At 26.7% G+C, this 20,388-nt stretch overlaps 1 protein-coding gene across 5 annotated transcripts in view; it reads left to right on the forward strand.

Annotated features, from left to right (window-relative positions):
• Positions 1–20,388, forward strand: part of LOC123271298 (probable JmjC domain-containing histone demethylation protein 2C) — a 193,680-nt gene that overhangs the window by 40,724 nt on the left and 132,568 nt on the right. For all 5 annotated transcript variants that reach the window (XM_044737585.1, XM_044737583.1, XM_044737580.1 and 2 more), the window contains exon 7: positions 16,594–16,678. In XM_044737585.1, the coding sequence (XP_044593520.1) occupies positions 16,594–16,678 (85 nt within the window). The remainder of the gene's footprint in view (positions 1–16,593; positions 16,679–20,388) is intronic.

Raw genomic sequence — 20,388 nt, forward strand, 5'->3', positions numbered from 1 at the left:
AGTGAGTTAAGTATAATCGTATAACTTGTTCTTATCCTGTTGAACGAAAATATCGGGCAACTTGGAATAACTGGTTGATACTTGGAATATTGCCAAGTACTCCAGACACTGTTTTTTTTTTTTTTTTTTCTTCTATCCGGTATCCAGTACACACTCAAGTTCAACCAAATAAAGCAACGGAAATACTTTACTTATAAAACTAAAATGCCTGTGGTTATTTTCGGTGAAAAAGAAGAATAAAGGATATAAATAATGTGATAGAAGAACTATCTTGATTCAAGAAAGTTATTTTGAATACAACTGGTTATCTTCCTTGAAGAATTTCTTGTCTTGAATTTCAAGTTTTGATCGATACAAACTCAAGAGTAATTTTCTGTAACAATAATTTCTCAAAACTTTATATTTTTTGTTCAAGAATTAGTTTCTTCTTTAAAAATAGCCGGGAAAATTTTTAAAAAACAAAATTTTTACTAAAAAATATTCTAATAAGTATTCAAGGATTTTTTTTATACAAAAAGTAGCATATATTCAAAAATTTGGTCATTTTTGAAAAATACAAAAAAAAAAGTTGAATACCACAATTTTCTAAAAAATTTATAAATTTTTTAGAAAATTTGTTAAGATTGTGGTAATCAACTTTTTTTTTTAAATTGTTCATTTTTTTACGTATTTTTCAAAAAAAAATGTATCACACTGAAAGAGAAATTTCTTGACTGGAGAACTAAATTCTTGGCTCAAGAAAATTTTCAGGTGCCTGAAGGAAGACCGAAGTTGTGTTGGCCGAAGTAAAAATTTTTCTTGAAATTCTATTCTTGGTGGAAGTAATTTTTGCTTAATTCAAATTATCATAAATACTTGATACAATCAATTTTTATATTTGATCAAGATTTTTAGATACTTTAGGAAAGCAGCGCCACCTACTTTAGCTGAGAAAAAAATTTTCTCATCTTGAGAAAATTTTTCTCTTGAATATTTGATACCCATTTTATATTATTTTAGCGTGCAATTATACATATTGAATGAAAAAAAATGGTTCAATATTATTTGATCTTCCCATTTGACATGTTAATCAATACAAATATTAATACAAATTTACTTTTATCTTTATATTTAATTTTTTGGAGCAAGAGAGAAATTTCCTCAAGACAAGAAAATTTACTTCTATCAAGAACGAAATTTTTTGGAGCAAGAGGCTGAATTTTCTCAAAACAACAAGATTTTCTTGACTTAAATAAATTTTCTTGTATCAAGATACGTATTTCTTAAAGCAAAATAATTAATTTTGTTGAAATAAGTGAAATTTCTTGTCAAAAAAAAATTTGTTTTTCGCTCAAAAAAATAATTAGAAAAAATATTTTCTTGGCTCAAGCGAACCTTTTTTTCTATATAATGAAATCAAATAGAAATTTTGTTCAAAAAAATAAAAATAAAATGGTAGACTCCACTTGTAAATAATTACCAAAAATTTTTCGTTATAATTTTATTTTAAAAAGAAGAAATCCTTGGACGAAGAATATCTTGTTTAAAAACACTAACAGTTCTTCATTAAAGTAAAATTATTAAAAAAAGTTTAATACTCTTTTAAAAGTTTTAATTTATTAATTCGCAAGTAAATTTTTTGAATGAATATTTTAAAATTTCAAAGGGAATATTTTTCTTGAATCAAATAGTTTTTTTTATTCTTCAGCGAAGTTGTTAAAAGAGATAGTATTAAATAATGAGATATCGAATGGTGTAAGGGTTAAAAAACAGGAGCATGAATAACAAGATAGAATAAAAAATGAGAGGGATAAAAAGAGATCAAGTGAAAGGGAAGTCGAGTCGAGTATTGATATGTGGCAAGTGAAAGATCCACTACAGATATACAAAATAGAGAGGAGAGTTTGGTACATAAACGAGAAGCGTGGAATGGAATGGAATAGAAGGCCATCGACGAGGGTTGAATGTGTATGAAAAGTTTTAAAGACTGGAAGCAAAGAGATGGAGTTTGGGAGTTGAAGAGGGATATGACGGAGGGTGAATATCAGTAGAGGGTGAATGGAGGGTAAAGCGTGTTGGAGGAAATAGAAAAGGATGAAGGGAAGTCACCAGCAGGAGCAGCAAGCAGTGGCAGTACAGTAACAGCAGTGCCAGCAGAATATAAGCGAATGTAGGAGAAGCTGGTGCCGGTGCTGGTGCTAGAGCTGGTGCTAAAGCTGTAGCTGGAGGAACTTGAAACTGGGGAATCGCATCGTTAAAGGGGTGGATACGTTCAGCGTTGAGAATCGCGTTGATGTAGGTGAGGGTAGAATAGCATCAGGGCGGCGGTCTCGGCCCCAGCTGTATTGATTCGCTCGCGGATTTTGCGGGGATAAAGGGGACTCTATTTGGAGGCCGAGACACACCCCCGTTGGCCTGGGTAACACGGCTACACGGCAACACGGTTACACCATTCTCCCAGCACTATACAGAGCGGAGTTTGTGCATGGAACTCACCCCTTTAGCAATCCCGTACAACATTCTAGTCCAAGCTCTATATTTTACTTTCTCTCTCTTTCTCTCTCGCTTTGCTTCCTCTGGCTTGTTGGTTATTGTCGGCTAGTCCACGTCTACCAAACTCTATTCACGTGCTCCCGTCTCTTTTTACCCTCTTTCACTGCGAGGATACCACACCCTCAGTACTCTTACTACCTCTACACATACATACACACCGATCTCTGCTTTTTCAAAGCATCGTGTGTTTACATCCGCCGACTAATAGCTCCATCCAAGTCATCACTCTCGGCTATTAGTAATTCCTTTTCACTTGCATTTTTATTTTTATTACATAATATATTATTTTAATAACATCATTATCATCAGCTTTTATTTTATTGCTCGTTAAATTGATAATTAGTTTTTTTTAATTTATATACATTTTTTTTAGTTGACAGCTATTAAATTGAAAAATTGAAGATTTTTTATTTTTTAAATATAAAATATAAATTTTAGAATTTTTATAACTCTGAAATAAATTCTGTTGTAAACAAAATTTAACTTTTATTTCAAGGTTGTTTATTTTCATACTAAAGAATTTTTATATTATTAAGAGAACAAGCGAAATTTTGTGGCCAGTGTTTTTAGATGATAAAATGGGTTTTTATGATTCATTTGGTATCGTTCGAAAAGTCTTGACTTGGAGTTGTGCCTTTTCAGGGTTTCATATCATTCTCACCAATAGTCAATTTATGATGATAAGTATTTAGGCTGCATTCGAAAATTCTCCATCTCTAGGTACATAATTAAGAAATGACCTTGTATCTTGTGAACTAATGACATTTTTCAAGATATAAGCTTATCTCGACATTACACTCATCGAGACCTTTCATTTGAGTACCCACATCAATTTTTCATATATTTATATTATTATATATATATGTATATATGAAAAATATATCAAAATGCATGTGGGTACTCAAATGAAAGCTCTTGATGAGCGTAACATCAGGATGAGCTTATATCTTTGAAAATGTCAATAATTAAGAACTGACATTGCTATTTTGTCAACTAACGACATTTTTAACGATATAAGCTCACCTCGACATTACACTCATCAAGACCTTTCATTAGAGTACCCACATCAATTTTTCATATATTTGATATATATTACATATATGTATATATTAAAAATGCATGTGCGTACTCAAATGAAAGCTCTTGATGAGTGTAACATCAGGATGGGCTTACATCTTTAAAAATATCAATAATTAAGAAATGACCTTGTATCTCGTCAACTAACGATATTTTTAACGATATAAGCTCACCTCGACATTACACTCATCAAGACCTTTCATTTGAGTACCCACATCAATTTTTCATATATTTATATATATTACATATATGTATATATGAAAAATATATCAAAATGCTTGTGGGTACTCAAATGAAAGCTCTTTATAAGTGTCACATTGGGATGAGCTTATATCTTTGAAAAAATCAATAGTTAAAAAAGTACAGTACAATTTAACAAAAGTCATTATTTAATAAAGTAAAATTTTATTTATTTATAGTTCACAAGTTACGGCAGTCACATAGTGACTGCAAGGTTGCTAATAATAATAATAACAATAATATTTATTGTTCATTAGTTGATATTTACAATTTAATTTAGGATCTGTTTAACAATAAAATTTTATTATTCAGTAGAGGATCAATTAATGGTAATAATTTAAATGTTTAGAACGGCCCACATTATTTTTTTTAACTTTTAATTCTTTAAATAATAATAATAATAATAATAATATTTTTTAGTACATTCTGTCCAGTCACCTGTTTAGTCATAAAATAATTTATGAACGTATTATATAGTCAACATTCCATCGCTCCCCTTCATTCTATTTATTTGTACATACATATGTGAATCCATACATGTAGCACGCAAGGGTGAATAAATTTGGTAAAATAGCAGTAATAATTGCACAGAGGATCAATTTACAATAAATAAAAAAAAAAATAATTTATTTTTTGCTACTGCAATGACAATAATTATTTAAACTATTGGTGCTATTATAGTAAATAAATTTTCATTAAAAGTGTACATGAACCGGTTTACATTCAAGTGAAGGCCGGTGCATTATCACATTTAACGCATGTATTAAATAAAATATGTCGGGGTCGAGGTAACGTTACTTTATCAATTCTATGTAGGAATATGCACATATATACAATGCATATATGTGCATAAGGCTATTAATACGTTTTTATATATGTATATTATATAATTCTAAAGGGGATGGTTCAGTACCCTTACGGGCATGTCTCGACTGTCTGTGCACTGGCTGTACTAAATCTACTATGCTATAACCTACACAATGAGAGTAGAGGGTTTGTATCAACGACCGACGCCAAGAGATTTCCCCTATATACTCTCTCTCTCGCTCTTTTTCTCTCATATACATACCTAAACTTGTATATATGTACTCTTTAGTATCCCACCTGTTTATGCAGCAGTTTCGAGTGCCGAAGAGAGAGCAAGAGTAAACAGTAGTGAGTTTTAGTTGAAATAAAGTTTACTACAACAAAACTACACCTACAAACTTCCATACTAAACATTTATAACTTTCTCGTAAAAAAAATATTTAAAAATCGTTAGTGATAAAAAATTCACACTCGATTGAGCTTAAATAGGGCAATATTTTAGAAGGTTAGAGATTAATCTTTTCGGGATAATAATCTATTGCTTTAACACTTTTCAAATAGTTTAAATAAAACAGCATGATTTTGAAAAAGGTTGAAAATAATTATTTATTTTTTGGCAAGATTTCTTTACAAATCTGGCTATTACAGCCGGTCTATCTCGAAATTTGAAGAAAATTTTTGGTAATTATTTTCAAGTGAGGTCAAACCTATTTTTGACCATAAAAAATAGATGAATTGATGAATCATTACAATTTTTTTTTCTTTGTTTTTACAGCGTATTTATGGTGGTGATATCGAAAATATCAAAAAATTAATATTTCAATTCAAAAATCATCTTTGAAAGATGGAAAAAATTTTGGCTTAAGTTTTTGGATAAAATTTCTATTTTGTCTTTTTTTGATGTTTTTGACATTTTTTTTTTTTTTTTTTTTAAGTAAATATCACAATTTTCTAAAAAATTTATAAATTTTTTTGAAAATTTATTAAAATTTTGATAATCAATTTTTTTTTTCAAGTTCATTTTTTTTATGTATTTTTCAAAAAAAAAAATACATCAAAATTTTCACAAAAAAATTTCGTTCAAAAAAATTAAAATTAAAATCGTCGCGTATTTATCACGTATTTATCGCAAATTTAAATTATTATTCAATTAGTTTTGATGATTTTGAATTTATTTTGTGTCGGAAAATTTTCAACAAATATATTTTTGACCTTTATCATTAAATAACTCATATTAAATAACAAATTCTATTTTTTTCTTCGTATTTGTTTGAGAAATTTACCTATCCATATCAGGTATTGAATAGTTTTTTAATTAAAGCGTAAACTTACACAGTTATTAAATTTTTTTTGTCTTTTTGACATTTTTTTATGTCAATAAATTTTGAACACTTGTATTCAAACAACTTTAAGAAATGAAGAAGATTAAAATTAATAACAGAAAAAAAATTAATCCAATCATAAAACTAAACTTGAATTGAATCTAACAAAAAGTAAAACTCTTTTTATCTTCCCAATGGTGATCTTTCTTATTTTTATTATAGTAAAAACTTTGAACTTGCAACAAAAACAAAACCACTTTACTACATCTTTACTCTTTTGATCACAAAAAATCCGATAATAAAAATCGGTCAATTTTATTATTGAATAAAAAATAATAGAATCGAGGGCCTGAAATATTACGGATAATTTATTATTTGCGAGAAAGAGATAAGTTTATACTTTATTTTTATTTTTCTACAAGTTGCACACTCCGGACCACCAAGGATACTCGTGGTATGCTATATACGAGGATACGATGCTTGTTGGCTAAATCGATTGGCTTACATCCCAGACAGTATCTCTTGCCCGCACGATTCCGCAGCCTCAGGGTCTTTTAAAACTTCAGCTTCTGCTCAATATTTTTTCATTTTTTCTCACCAGTTCAATTTTAAATTTCTTATTTAATTTTCTAATTAATAAAATTACAATCCAAACTTTTTCAAAAATACCTAATTATTTGAACTTAATGATACTAAAGTTAGCTGACGTTCAAAAAATTTTCTATTTTTTTCAACAATTAAATTGCAAGTAAAAAAATTCTATAAAAAAAATTACACGTATAATTTTTCAAATTTTTTACATGTGAAATTTTTTCTTTAAATTTTATTGTAACAATTTTTTCAATAAAAATAATTATAAAAATTTTCAAATGTCAGTTAATTTAATTTTCATTTAAACTTATGACACTGAAGTTGACAGACATTAGAAATTTTTTAGAATTTTATAGCAATTAAATTATTATAAAAAAAATTTAAGTAAAAAATTCCACATGTGAAAATTAATAAAAATTACAAGTGAAAATTTATAGAAGAATTTTTTTATTGTAATTGATTTGTTAAAAAATTTTTAAAATTGACAGTTGACGGCTAACTTCAGTAATAATACTAAAGTTAGCCGACATTGTTAATTTTTTGAGTTATTTTTTAATTATTAAATTAGAACAAAAAAATATTTTTTTAAAATTGCACTTACAGTTTTTAAAGTTTTTTACAATCATTTCTTCAATAAAAAAAAAATTTTTTTTAATTTTTAGATGTCAGCTAACTTAATTTTCATTTTTTTTATTAAAAAAAATTCTAGAAATTTTTGAATGTCGGCTAACTTAATTTCATACTTCAGTATTATTTAAACTTCCATATTTTAAAATTACCAAAGATTTAAAAGGTGAATATCTCCAGAGTCCTGAGTATGAATCGCAGGTAGACTGGGAAGAAATAAAAAATAGCAAGAGATCCAAAGAATAAGAAGTAGCAGTCACGCCGTCATATCACGAAATTCGCACACATAATCCTTAAAGATATTCCACACATACAAGTTAAATTCCTTGATAAGAGGGGATAGGGATGTATCGGCGAAAAGTGTAGGGGTAAAGTTAACCCCAAAGTGGGGATAGATTATATATTTTTCTCTTAAATAGTAGGGATTCTCATTGAAGCGATAGTGGGGAGTCTCGCCGGCAGTGGGGCGCCCGGTATCGCGTTCCTGAGCCTCATGCGGTTCCAGTAGACGGCAGCACTGCGGCCCGTGCGCATCGCAGAACGTGTTGACTTTTTTTGATTCGTACAAAAAAAAAAATGTATTTCTAAACCCAGATTTAATTAGAGTGGGTATTACACCACGATTTAGCTATCCACACACTGTTTACACGAGTTAATATTTTTATTTATTTACAATTAATTGAAAGTGAATTTGTAATTTTAAAAAAAGAGAACGTCAAGTGCTACAGTGTATATTTAAAAAGTTTTCTTTTTTTTATTGACAAAAATTCGTGGTTATTTTATTGATCAAGTGTGAATATTTATAGCTTCCGTTTCATTCCATTATCGGTTTTTTAAAAAGTAATTACTATTATTATAATTATTATTATCGATAATAGTTATATATTTTATTAATATTCAAAAGTTGGTAAAATATATACAGAGAGTACATAGTTGAGTGGTGGAGAGTCTTTGTGCAATTATTTCTGGCTGGATCGATACTCGTCGACGCTACTCAAACTCGCGGTTTTTCCACGAGGATTTTTTTAACTTGTAATACTTAATAATTAATTATAATTATTGTCTGATATGAATATGAAGATCATGATCTTGAAAAAATTTTAATATGTTTCTTAATTCAATGGAATTTTTTTAGAGTAAATATTTATAATTTATAAATAAAATAAAAGAGAAGAAATTTTAGGAAAGTATTCCTTAAGGGCGGGTAAAGTGTGTGAGTCGTTAAACGTTGGATAATAATATAAAACGTAAGAGAGTAACAAATAAAACAGCGAGCTGTGTCGTGGTGCCAACCGGATATTGCTGGTGGTTGAGTGTGTGTATATGTATAAGAAGATATATATGGTGTGTTGTATGAGATAGACAGATAGAATAGCGAAGATAATACGTATATATTTATATCAATGTATATTGTATATATATATAAGTGACGGGTGACCCTTGTTGACCCTCTACGGATAACAAGAGGGTGTGCAGTCATTACCATTTAACGGACAGACAGACGAGAAAGGAAATAAAAGTAAGTTTTTTGAATTTATTACTTTTTTGTCGAAGAAATCTTTAAGCTTGTTTTTTTGTTACAGGAAATAAAGATGGGTATATTGATTAGGGGTAATCGATATTACTTTGGCAACTGTTTAAGTGGTACTGAGGAAAGTTTGTTTGGGCTTTGGGCAATGAGGGAAAATTTTATGACATTAAAGTTAGATGAAAATTAATTTAGCAGATATTTAATCATTTTTTTAACAAATAAATTATGGCAAAAGAAATTGACCCAGAAATTTTAAAAAATTAAAAATGCAATTTTTTTTTTTTTATTTTTTGGAACAAATTTATTTGCTAAAAAAAAATAAAAAATGGTCAAGTGACTGCTAATTTTAAAGTCATTAATGTTAGCACTCATTTGATAATTTTTTAATAAATAAATTTGCTCCGACAAATTATTTCTAAAAAATTGCATTTTTTATTTATTTAATTTTCTAAATGTCAATTTTTTTTCTCATTTTCTTTAACCTAATTTAATTATTAAAAAAAGTATCTGCTAAATTTTAATAAAAATTTTGGATTTAATTCAGGTGTTTGATTAATATTTTGGTTGTTTATATCGATAATTAACAGTGAAGAAATGTTTATTAAAATTTATACAAATTTACTAATGTAAAAATTTATATAAATATTTTTTTCTGTTATTGATACAATTAACTGAAAAATTGATAAATTTAATATTATTTTTGCGCAGTGTTCAAGGTCTAAACAAAGTTTGCTCATGAACACTTTAACGATAATAAAGTACTATTGATTACTTCAAATCAATAGTACCTAATAAATATACCTAGTTTTATGAGATATTAGTTTCTTTTTTGGGGAAAAAAAAAAAAGAATTTTAATTGTAAATTGCACGCCTCATAAGCGAAGCTTGAGGTGGTGTTTTACTCTTGACATTTAAAAAAAAAGCAGTTTGTGGAAGAAATGCTTAAGCTTGTTTTTTTGTTCCAGGAAATAAAGATGGATGTATTGATTAGGGGTAATCGATATTACTTTGGCAACTGTTTAAGTGGTCCTGAGAAAAGTTTGTTTGGGTTTTGGACACTGAGAAAAAATTTTGGATTTAATTGAGGTGTTTAATTAATTTTTTGGTTGGTTATATCGATAATTTACAGTGAAGAAATGTTTATTAAAATTTATACAAATTTAAAAATGTGCAAATTTTTATAAATATTTTCTTCTATTATTGATACAATTAACTAAAAAATTGATAATTTAATAACATTTTTGCGCAGTGTACAAGGTCTGAACAAAGTTTGCTCATAAACACTTTAACGATAATAAAGTACTATTATTTTATTTATATCGCACTTACAGGTTAATCTGAGTGTACTAATATCAAGTCAAATAATTTGTCAGGCACATAAGGTAAAAGGCCCAATTATTGACACTTGCAATTTTATTTTAATTGAAAAAAAAAAACAAATCAACTCCAATAAATTAATAAATATAATTTTTGAATTACAAATTTTAAGAAAATTGGTTTTTTGAGAACACTTAATTTTTTTAATTAGAATAAAAATTCAAGTGTCAAACAACTAGGCCAGTGTCAATAATTGGGTCTTTTACTTTAAATATATTCCAATAACAATTATTTTGTTTAACATGGTAAATAATAACATTAAAAATAATATTTTCTGGACATCTGTGTGTCTGTGTTTATGGATTGGTTATGTGGCAGGTAAATTAGTCGAAAAAATGATCGTACCGGAATAATTTTTTTTTATTATCTAAAGTAACACACTAAGGACTTTCTCAATTAATATGAGCGTTCAATTCACTGTTGTTTAATTACTATTTATAAAAAACTAATATATGACTGTGTATTTTTTTGTATATCTGTCTATACATTTTATTATAATATTTTTTTTTCTCACCTTAGAATTATGGCGCCACTAAATCATAGCAGAGTTTTCTGTTTTTTATTATTTTGCTTTTTATATTTTATTTTTATCAATTTTATTGTGAAAAATGAGATTATGAGGCGTGCACTTTTGGATTTTCCAAACTTGCTTTTTTTTTTTAATTTAACAAGACAGGTTGAATTCTTGCTTAGATTAAACATACTTGATAAACAAAGTAGAGTAAATTACTTGATTGCTAGTTTCTTAGTATTCAATCCTTCTGAACATTAATTATTATATTAACAAAGTGGTAATAAAAAAAAGAAGTAGTAATCAATTAAAATATCAATTAAAATTAAATACTACTCAATTAAAATATCATCTTTTTTTCTTGCATATCATTAAATTTACAAAAAAGAACTTTTTAAAGGAACTTTATACTTTATGTCTGTTTGCACTGAGAGAAAAATATGGTCAACTGAACTAGGAAAATCTAGTTAAATAGCATCACCACTATTTAATTGCAGTTCTTGTACCTAACATTATTTATTATATTGAACCTCAGTAGATAGTTACTTAAACTATTTTCAGTTAAATATCAGCTTAATAGCCATCTTGATTAAGTTTAACTCAGAAAACAGAAAAAATAATTCATATAGCTTGGACCGGGAATCGAACTCGGATCTTTTGGTTACGCGCTAAGGGCTCTTCCAGTTTAGCTATCTGAGACGTCGTCCGTAAAAACCTTTCAGTCACCTAATAACTTTTTGTTTAACGCGATAGCAAAAACATATTTATTAAAATATAATCGATATAACTATTTATCAATAGTTACTTGAACTAATGCATAGTTTGAGCAATTACAAAAAAAAAGTTCAGAAAACTATATTTTCATAATTGTGATGTTATAATTCAGTTAACTATGCACTTTTCTCTCAGTGTGATCTCATGAAATTAAGTATTCAGCTTTCTGTAATGAGGTTTTTCTTTCAATTAAGAAGGGTTTACATTTTTTCTCTCTCTCGCCCTCTATTGGACAAACGAAAGTATCTCTGTCATACTTGTACAACTTATGGAATCTTAAAACGCATTTTATGCATAAATAAATGAAAATTTTCTAAAAAAGCGCTTCGCTCTTCGATAGATAATTAAATTATCTATCGAAGAGCGAAGCGTTTTTTTCAAAATTTTATCTTATTCATGAGCAAAACTCGTTTGAAAATCAACTATCAACCGCTCTTAAATAAATAATTGAGTGTAAATGTTGAAAAAAAGATAATTATAAATTTGAAAAAACAAATTATCTTGTATTTTTTATCGGATTAAAAAGTAAATAAATCAAATCTTAGAGTAAATGATTGAGTATTAAAAAAAAAGTTTATCTAAAAAGTATCGATAATAAAAGACAGATATAAATTAAAAGTGTTTTAAGGTCACATTAAAAAATCGATTTAAATATTTTAAAATTACGTACAGCTATCTTATGAATAAAAAAATTTTTTTTTCTAAAAAAAAGTGTCCTGTATTAATCTCAAGCTTATCATGCATAATTACACAGTATTAATCATGACTTTAATTTGCATAAGACCTACCAATTAATAAAGATAAATTTTTTTATTTTAAAGTTTCTTGTTAAAAAAAATGGTTAAAATTACTTGTATAACAAATTAAACTTTATGGATGAGAGACACAGTAATTATTAATGTGTGGATAAACATACATTTTCCTGTGTTCTATACATTCGGTTTATATCCTTATTTCATCTTTTGTACTACGGTATATATACAAGTACCCCGTATATGTAGGACTGTTTAACAATTTATATCTTCGTCTAACCAAATCTGTCTCATTTTATCTTTGGTTTTGGGTTTACTCTCATGTACATAGGTATATAATAAGTACATAGTCCCGTGTGTCTATCTCAATCCACTTCAGACTCTTGTCAACGAAATTATTCAGTGCTCACTGAGAAGTAATTCACCGGTGAATTTCAAGTATTTAACATTATAGTGAACAAGTAATGACTGTTTAATAATAATAATAACAATAATAATATCATCTTCTAGATTTATTATTATTTTCTTTTTATTATTATTATTGCTATTACTAGCAACCTTGTAGTAACTATGTGACTGCCATGACTTGTAAACTATAAGTAAATAAAATTTTCCTTTATTAAATAATAACTTTTGTTAAATTGCACTGTACTTTCTTAAATATTGATGTTTTTAAAGATATAAGCTCATCCCGATGTTACACTCGTCAAGAGCTTTCATTTGAGTACCCACATCAATTTTTCATATATACATATGTATAAAATATATAAATATATGAAAAATTGATGTGGGTACTCAAATGAAAGGTCTCAAGGAGTGTAATGTCGGGGTGAGCTTATATCTTTAAAAAAGTCAGTAGTTGACAAGATACAAGGTCATTTTTTAATTATTGATATTTTTAAAGATGTAAGCTCATCCTGATGTTATACTAATCAAGAGCTTTCATTTGAGTACCCACATGCATTTTGATATATTTTTCATATATACATATATGTAAAATATATAAATATATGAAAAATTGATGTGGGTACATCAATGAAAGGTCTCGATGAGTGTAACATCGGGATGAGCTTATATCATTATAAATGTCAATAGTTCACAAGATACAAGGTCATTTCTTAATTATGTATCTAGAGATAGAGCATTTTCGAATGCAGCCTAAATACTTACACAGTAAAAAAATTTTCGTCAAATTTGACACAAATATTTGTGTTACTGACTGTTTTACACAAACTAATGTTAATTCCACATTCTAGTGTGTTAAATCATCACATGAAAATGTAAAATTTTACATACTAGAGTGTAATATTCTACACAAAAATTTTTACATTTTACACAATGACGGCAAATTTTTTACTGTGTATCATAAATTTATTATCGGTAAAAATAATATGAAATTTTGAAAAGGCACAAATTTAAATCGAGACCTTTTTAATGATGCTAAATTTCACTAAAAAAAAAAAAAACGATTTTTATTTTTATTGCCATTGTTATTATTATTATTATAAGTAAATAAATAAGAAAATTTAATGACTTGTTTTTTGGCATCTATATAAAGTAACATCAACAACAAATGTAAATCATCGTAAGCTAATATAAAGTATAATACAGTAATAAAAGAGATAAAACGAATTGAATAGTATATTTTATAACGATAACGACATTTTTCCTTTGTATTCTTTCGTTATAATAAATTTACATACTTGCAATTATGCGAACAGCAGACGGCAGTTTGCGGATATACGAGTCAGTGCAACTAAGTATTCTACTGCTTCTTCTTCTTCTCCTTCTTCTTCTTCTTCTGTACTTATATACATCTATCCATCCATGCACACACACATACATTTTCTGGTATATATAATCGTTTCACTGGATGAGCCAGACAGTTGCGTATAAAGATAAAAATAAAGACCAAGATGAAAGAGACGAGTTGGTATAAAACAGAAAGAGAGTAAGAGGAATAATAATAATAATAATAATAATAATAATAATTAATATTAATGTCAATAAAAAAAGGGTCATAATTCTTTGGTAAATCGCCAACTACTTTAACCCCAATTTGCAATAAAACTCAGGACGGAAACGCATCTTCAATTCACCCTCCAATTTATCCTTTATGGATTATTACTCTTCAATTTCTGTGGAGATTAAGTTTTATTTTAATCTGTGTGACTATTTTTTAAAAATAAATCGAAGCTACCATTTAAATTGGAAGAAGAAATTTGATAAAAGTAACGCAAAAAATGCACAGAAAAAAAAATTTCTTGACTGGAGAGCAAAATTCTTGGCTCAAGAAAATTTTCGGGTGCCTGAAGGAAGACCGAAGTTGTGTTGGCCAAAGTAAAAATTTTTCTTGAAATTCTATTCTTGGTGTAATTTTTTTCTTAATTCAAATTATCATAAATAATTGATACAATAAATTTTTATATTTGATCAAAATTTTTAGATACTTTAGGGAAGCAGCGCAATCAACTTCAGCTGAGAAAAAAATTTTCTCACCTTGAGAAAATTTTTCTCTTGAATATTTGATACTCATTTTATAAATATTTTAGCGTGCAATTATACATATTTAATGAAAAAAAATGATGAAATATTATTTGATCTTCCCATTTGACATGTTAATAAATAAAAATATTAATGAAAATTTACTTCTATCTTTATATTTAATTTTTTGGAGCAAGAGAGAAATTTCCTCAAGACAAGAAAATTTACTTCTATCAAGAACTAAATTTTTTGGAGCAAGAGGCTGAATTTTCTCAAAACAAGAAGACTTTTTTCACTGGAGAGCAAAATTCTTGGCTCAAGAAAATTTTCGGGTGCCTGAAGGAAGACCGAAGTTGTGTTGGCCAAAGTAAAAATTTTTCTTGAAATTCTATTCTTGGTGTAATTTTTTTCTTAATTCAAATTATCATAAATAATTGATACAATAAATTTTTATATTTGATCAAAATTTTTAGATACTTTAGGGAAGCAGCGCAATCAACTTCAGCTGAGAAAAAAATTTTCTCACCTTGAGAAAATTTTTCTCTTGAATATTTGATACCCATTTTATAAATATTTTAGCGTGCAATTATACATATTTAATGAAAAAAAATGATGAAATATTATTTGATCTTTCCATTTGACATGTTAATAAATAAAAATATTAATGAAAATTTACTTCTATCTTTATATTTAATTTTTTGGAGCAAGAGAGAAATTTTCTCAAAACAACAAGATTTTCTTGACTTAAATAAATTTTCTTAGATCAAGATACCTATTTCTTAAAGCAGGAGAATTAATTATGTTGGAATAAGTGAAATTTTTTGTGTCAAAAAATTTTTTTTTCGCTCAAAAAAATAATCAGGAAGAATATTTTCTTGGCCTTTTTTTCTGTGTGACGTATGATTTATTTCTTATTTATTTCATATCGAAATTGCATTACGTGACCTGATATATATGCACCAGTTTATTTATCCTAGTCGTCTTCCTTGTATACATATAAACTTACCCATACACATACTGTTATCATCAGATGTTAATCTTATACATGGAGTATAAAGTATATACTTGAATATACAGAGTATTATAGAGTATATATGTAATACTGACACGGCGTCCCGTTTATTTGCGCTAATGAATGCACGAGTCGAACAAAGCCCATGGTCTGGTTTGCACGGGGGACGTGAGAGAGGCGGATTAATATAATATAATTCACTGTATAGGTATACGTATAATATGTTGTATGTGGATGTGAATGTATATAATGTAAAGGAAGATGAAAATGAGAGGATTGTTAGGTACAAGAGATGAAGAGAAGGCTTTTTTAAATGGAAAGGTAAAGAGGTAGTACTAACTTAAGCATTAATGTAAAGTATATTTATAAGTACATAAATACATTTTATAGATGCAAAGAAATTTTTTAACAGAAACACCGTTTTATGGATGGATGTATAATTATGAATTTTAAAGATATAATTATTATGCGTTTAATTTTTTATTTTATTTTATAAACTTAGAGATTATTGAACCCTGGATTATTTAAAAATTAAATAAGAGTTAATTGACAATTTTTATTTTATCTTTAACTATCAATACTAATAATTTTTTTATAACGCGTACTTAATTAATTACTAATTTACTTTCTTTTAATAATTCCAATTGTTATAATTACCGGAATTTTTTAAAAGTCAGAAAAATAAAACTATTAAAAAATCGTTAAATTTTTTTTCGAGATTAATTAGTTTTTTTTTTATTGTTCTAAAATAAGGTTTTAATAAAACATTTGTTTTTTCGGTCTTCTAAATTAAATTTAAAAATAGTTATCATTAATTATTTTTCAAAAGATTAGATAACAATAATTTATTCTGAAAAGAGAATATTTTAATAAAATTTTTTTGTAAATTATTATTTGACTGTGAAATAATCAGTTGGCATTTATAAATTAACTTGAAGAAAAAATTTTTGTTTCAGCCTCGAGTGCCGAGAAGACCCCGTGGTCGACCAGTAACCACATCGTTAACAGTCGCACAACCAGTGTCGCAACAGATAGAAAAAGGTGAGTTTCAAAAATTTTTTCTTTACGTTTAATGTATATCATTTTTTTAATCATAATAATTTTCTCGTCAAAAACTAGCGATTAGATAGTTTTAAAAAATAATTATGTACTTCTTTTGGTACAAATGTAGTTGATTAAATCTTGGAGACTCTTAAGTGGTTGTTGCATAAAAAAATTTCTACAGGGAATTCAAATGTATGAGTTTCATTTTATTGAAGAACAATATTTTATTATAAAATGATAGGTTGTTTAATTTAAAGTAAGTTAATTGAAAATTAATAATAATTGTTCATTATTTTTAAAATCAACAGAATGAGTTTTATAATCAGGAGTTGTTTCAATGATTCTTTATAATTTTTCATTTTCAATTAATTGTATTTATGTTCTAAAAATATTTTTTTAGTTTTTAATTATATTAAAATCAAAAATTTCTGCTCACATAAAATATAATTAGTCATTTATTGCCGGAAGACCAACGCAAAGTTGTGGGTGTGTTTTATGAAGAAACTTTTAAATCATTTGTCATACTGATCTCAAATCATCATCAATTATAAATAATTTTTATATATAACACACTGAAAAAAAAAAAAAACTAACTTGATTAGAGAGAAAAATTCTTTATCTAAAAAAATCATTTTGAGGAGCTTCATTGTCTTGATTTAAGTAGAAAATTACTTAAACTGAGAAATTTTTATTGATTTAAATAAATTTTACTTCAAGAATTTATCATCTCAATTCAAGACAATTAAACTCATAATTATTTCTTAGTTCAAGAATTTTTTTCTTAAATTAAGCCAATTTTTTTTTTTCAGTGCATAAAAAAATACAAAATATATTATAAAGAAAATTATCAAAATAGCTTCTTTTTTAACTTTATTTTATTTATAAAAAAATTTTAAATAAATAAAAAATACTCAACAGCAAAATATGTTCAATATTTTAAGTAACTAAAAATTTTCTTACTCGTTAATTAGCTACGAAATTTTTTATTAAAATGATCATTGAACTTAATTTTTGGATTATAAATAATTATCAATAATTTTTTTTCACTCTTGCAATATTTCAATTTATTAAAAAAATTATAAAATTCAATTGTGATTTTTCAACCCGTAGATATTAGATCATTTTATTGTTTTATTTAAAAAATAATTTAGTAAAAATAAAAAATTAATTTATAAATTTTTTCAATTTTCATCAGTAGGAATTTCTATAATTTACTGAAAAAAAAAATTGTTTTTAATCAACTATCTATAAATTTCAGTATTACAATAAATTAAATTGAAACGTCAATAAATTTAATTAGTTTATCAATTGATTACTTTAAAACTTGAGAAATAGTAACAAGAAAATAAAAAAAATATAAAATGATAAAGAAATAAATTTATTTCTACATTTATACAAATATATATGTCAGCTATTTATTGTTATCGACTAATAAAGGCTTATCCGGCATTTGTATTTGATAAAACACCACGTGATTCATGATATTCGTTTCCACCCCCATAGTTACTTCCGTTGCTAGTTTAACGACTCACAGTTCATATATCTAAAAAAAAAAAAAAAAATATTAATTGACAGTTTAATTTAATGCTACATGTGTCATAATCTATTGTCGTGTTTTTCGATAACAAAATTTTCATTCATTGATTTATTCCGCACATTTAAGGTAAAAGCCCCAATATATGATCATGTACCAGTATATGATCACTCCATGTATTTTTATATCTATATTCACAAATATAGGTATACAAATACATAGAGTGATCATATACTGGTACATGATCATATATTGGGGCTTTTACCTTACGAATTGATGTTCCAAAAGCTTTAAAGTCTCCTCGAGCTTAGTATAAAATAAGTACGGTTAAAAAAATCTGAGTTTGTAAAATAAGAATCAAGTAGAAAGAGGATAAAATAAAATAAGACTTCGAACCTGATTCTCCTGTAGTAGGCCAACAGAATAAGTATAAAATGAAATAATAAATAAAAAGTACATGACCAGCCGGAATGAATGCTTCGAAGAATTGCGAACCGGTCTTTTTACAAACAAAAGGCTATGAGAGTCTCCGCCTTTTTCTTCTTATTCTTTTTCATCATCATCATCATCATCTCATATCTCATTCTATTTCTTCTTCATCTCTTTTCTATTGTATTAGTCTTGCGCTTCTTTACTCTCGACTACTCTAAGCTCTAAAAAATAGCTTAAGGTTGCACGGACAGTACCCCGTAAGTCATAATCCGAACAAAAACAGTTTCACTGTAAAAAATCGCGCCAAGTCCACGTTCATAAGACTATTAAGAAAAAAAAATTTGTTTTTTTCTTTACAAAAATATATAAAATAAAAAAATAAAAAAATCCAAGTAACCGATATGATTGTTTATTTTCGGAAATTAAAAAAAATTGTGTTATAAATTTAAAAATTAAGAAAAAAAATTTTGGAACGTATTTAGTGTGCGCGGTTGCAAAATATTTTACTTTTAATGAAATTCGTAAAATCTATTTACTAGGACTTTAAAAAAATTTAAATACATAATGACGCACACCAAGTACGTTCCAAAATTTTTTTCTTAATTTTTAAATTTATAACACAATTTTTTTTAATTTCCGAAAATCATAAACAATCATATCGGTTACTTGGATTTTTTTATTTTTTTATTTTATATATTTTTGTAAAGAAAAAAACAAATTTTTTTTTCTTAATAGTCTTATGAACGTGGACTTGGCGCGATTTTTTACAGTGAAACTGTTTTTGTTCGGATTTTAGTATTTTTTGTAATTATAATAAAAATTTACAATTGGTACCAACTTAAATCTCGCGTTGGTTGCATTTTTTATAGCAAACTATCCCCTTGAAACTACAGTTTATGTAAAAATAATTCCAGCGCACCCTGGCGGGTGTAGATGCAAGCTGTGAAATATCTTTTTTAACTGTAGTTTCCCATCTAATGAAGGATTACTATGCATTCTCGAATTATTTAGTCTGTGGCAGATCACTTTGCCCGTCGAAAAAAAGTCAGGATCAGCCCCCTGCCACTCCGTGTATCAAAAAGCGAGTCTATGTTGTCACACTCGGCAGAGTGCGCTAGTAGTACAGTTGCATGATTACCTTGACGAGAGCACTAAGATATTTAATTCACTTTTATTTAAAAATAAATTTAACTTTAATAATCTTATAATTATCAAGTTTTCCACTTTTTTAAATATATAATTTTCTATCAATATATTTTTTTTAGAATATTTCAAGTACTAATAATTATTTTATTATGTTTATAATAATAAAAATAACTCGATTAAAAATATAAATTATGCACCAGATGTTTTAATAAATAAATCATTTTTAAAAATAATTACAAACAATCTTTATTCATAATTAGAATTTTACAAAAATAATCAGAGTAAATAAAGTCAATTACATATTTTTATATAAGGCTTTTAGCTAGAACAAAATTTAGCTTGTTTCTTTTTCAATTGATTTTGTTTTTTATTGCTTTTATTCATTTGTGAAGTATATTGTTGCATTCGTAATCTAATGTAGTAAGTTATAGCAGATAATAGGAGTTCTCCGGCATGTATAGGACAAGGAAATCTTAAAATATTAGAAGAAATCACCTCAGTCATAACATCTTCAAATATATGTACAGACTCGCAGTTCTTTTGAAAAATTACTTCGAGTTTTTTGATGAAGAAATAAAAATTTTGATTTGGATGC

The sequence above is a fragment of the Cotesia glomerata genome, linkage group LG9 (assembly GCF_020080835.1).
Source record: "Cotesia glomerata isolate CgM1 linkage group LG9, MPM_Cglom_v2.3, whole genome shotgun sequence".
NCBI classification, from domain to species: Eukaryota; Metazoa; Arthropoda; class Insecta; order Hymenoptera; family Braconidae; genus Cotesia; species Cotesia glomerata.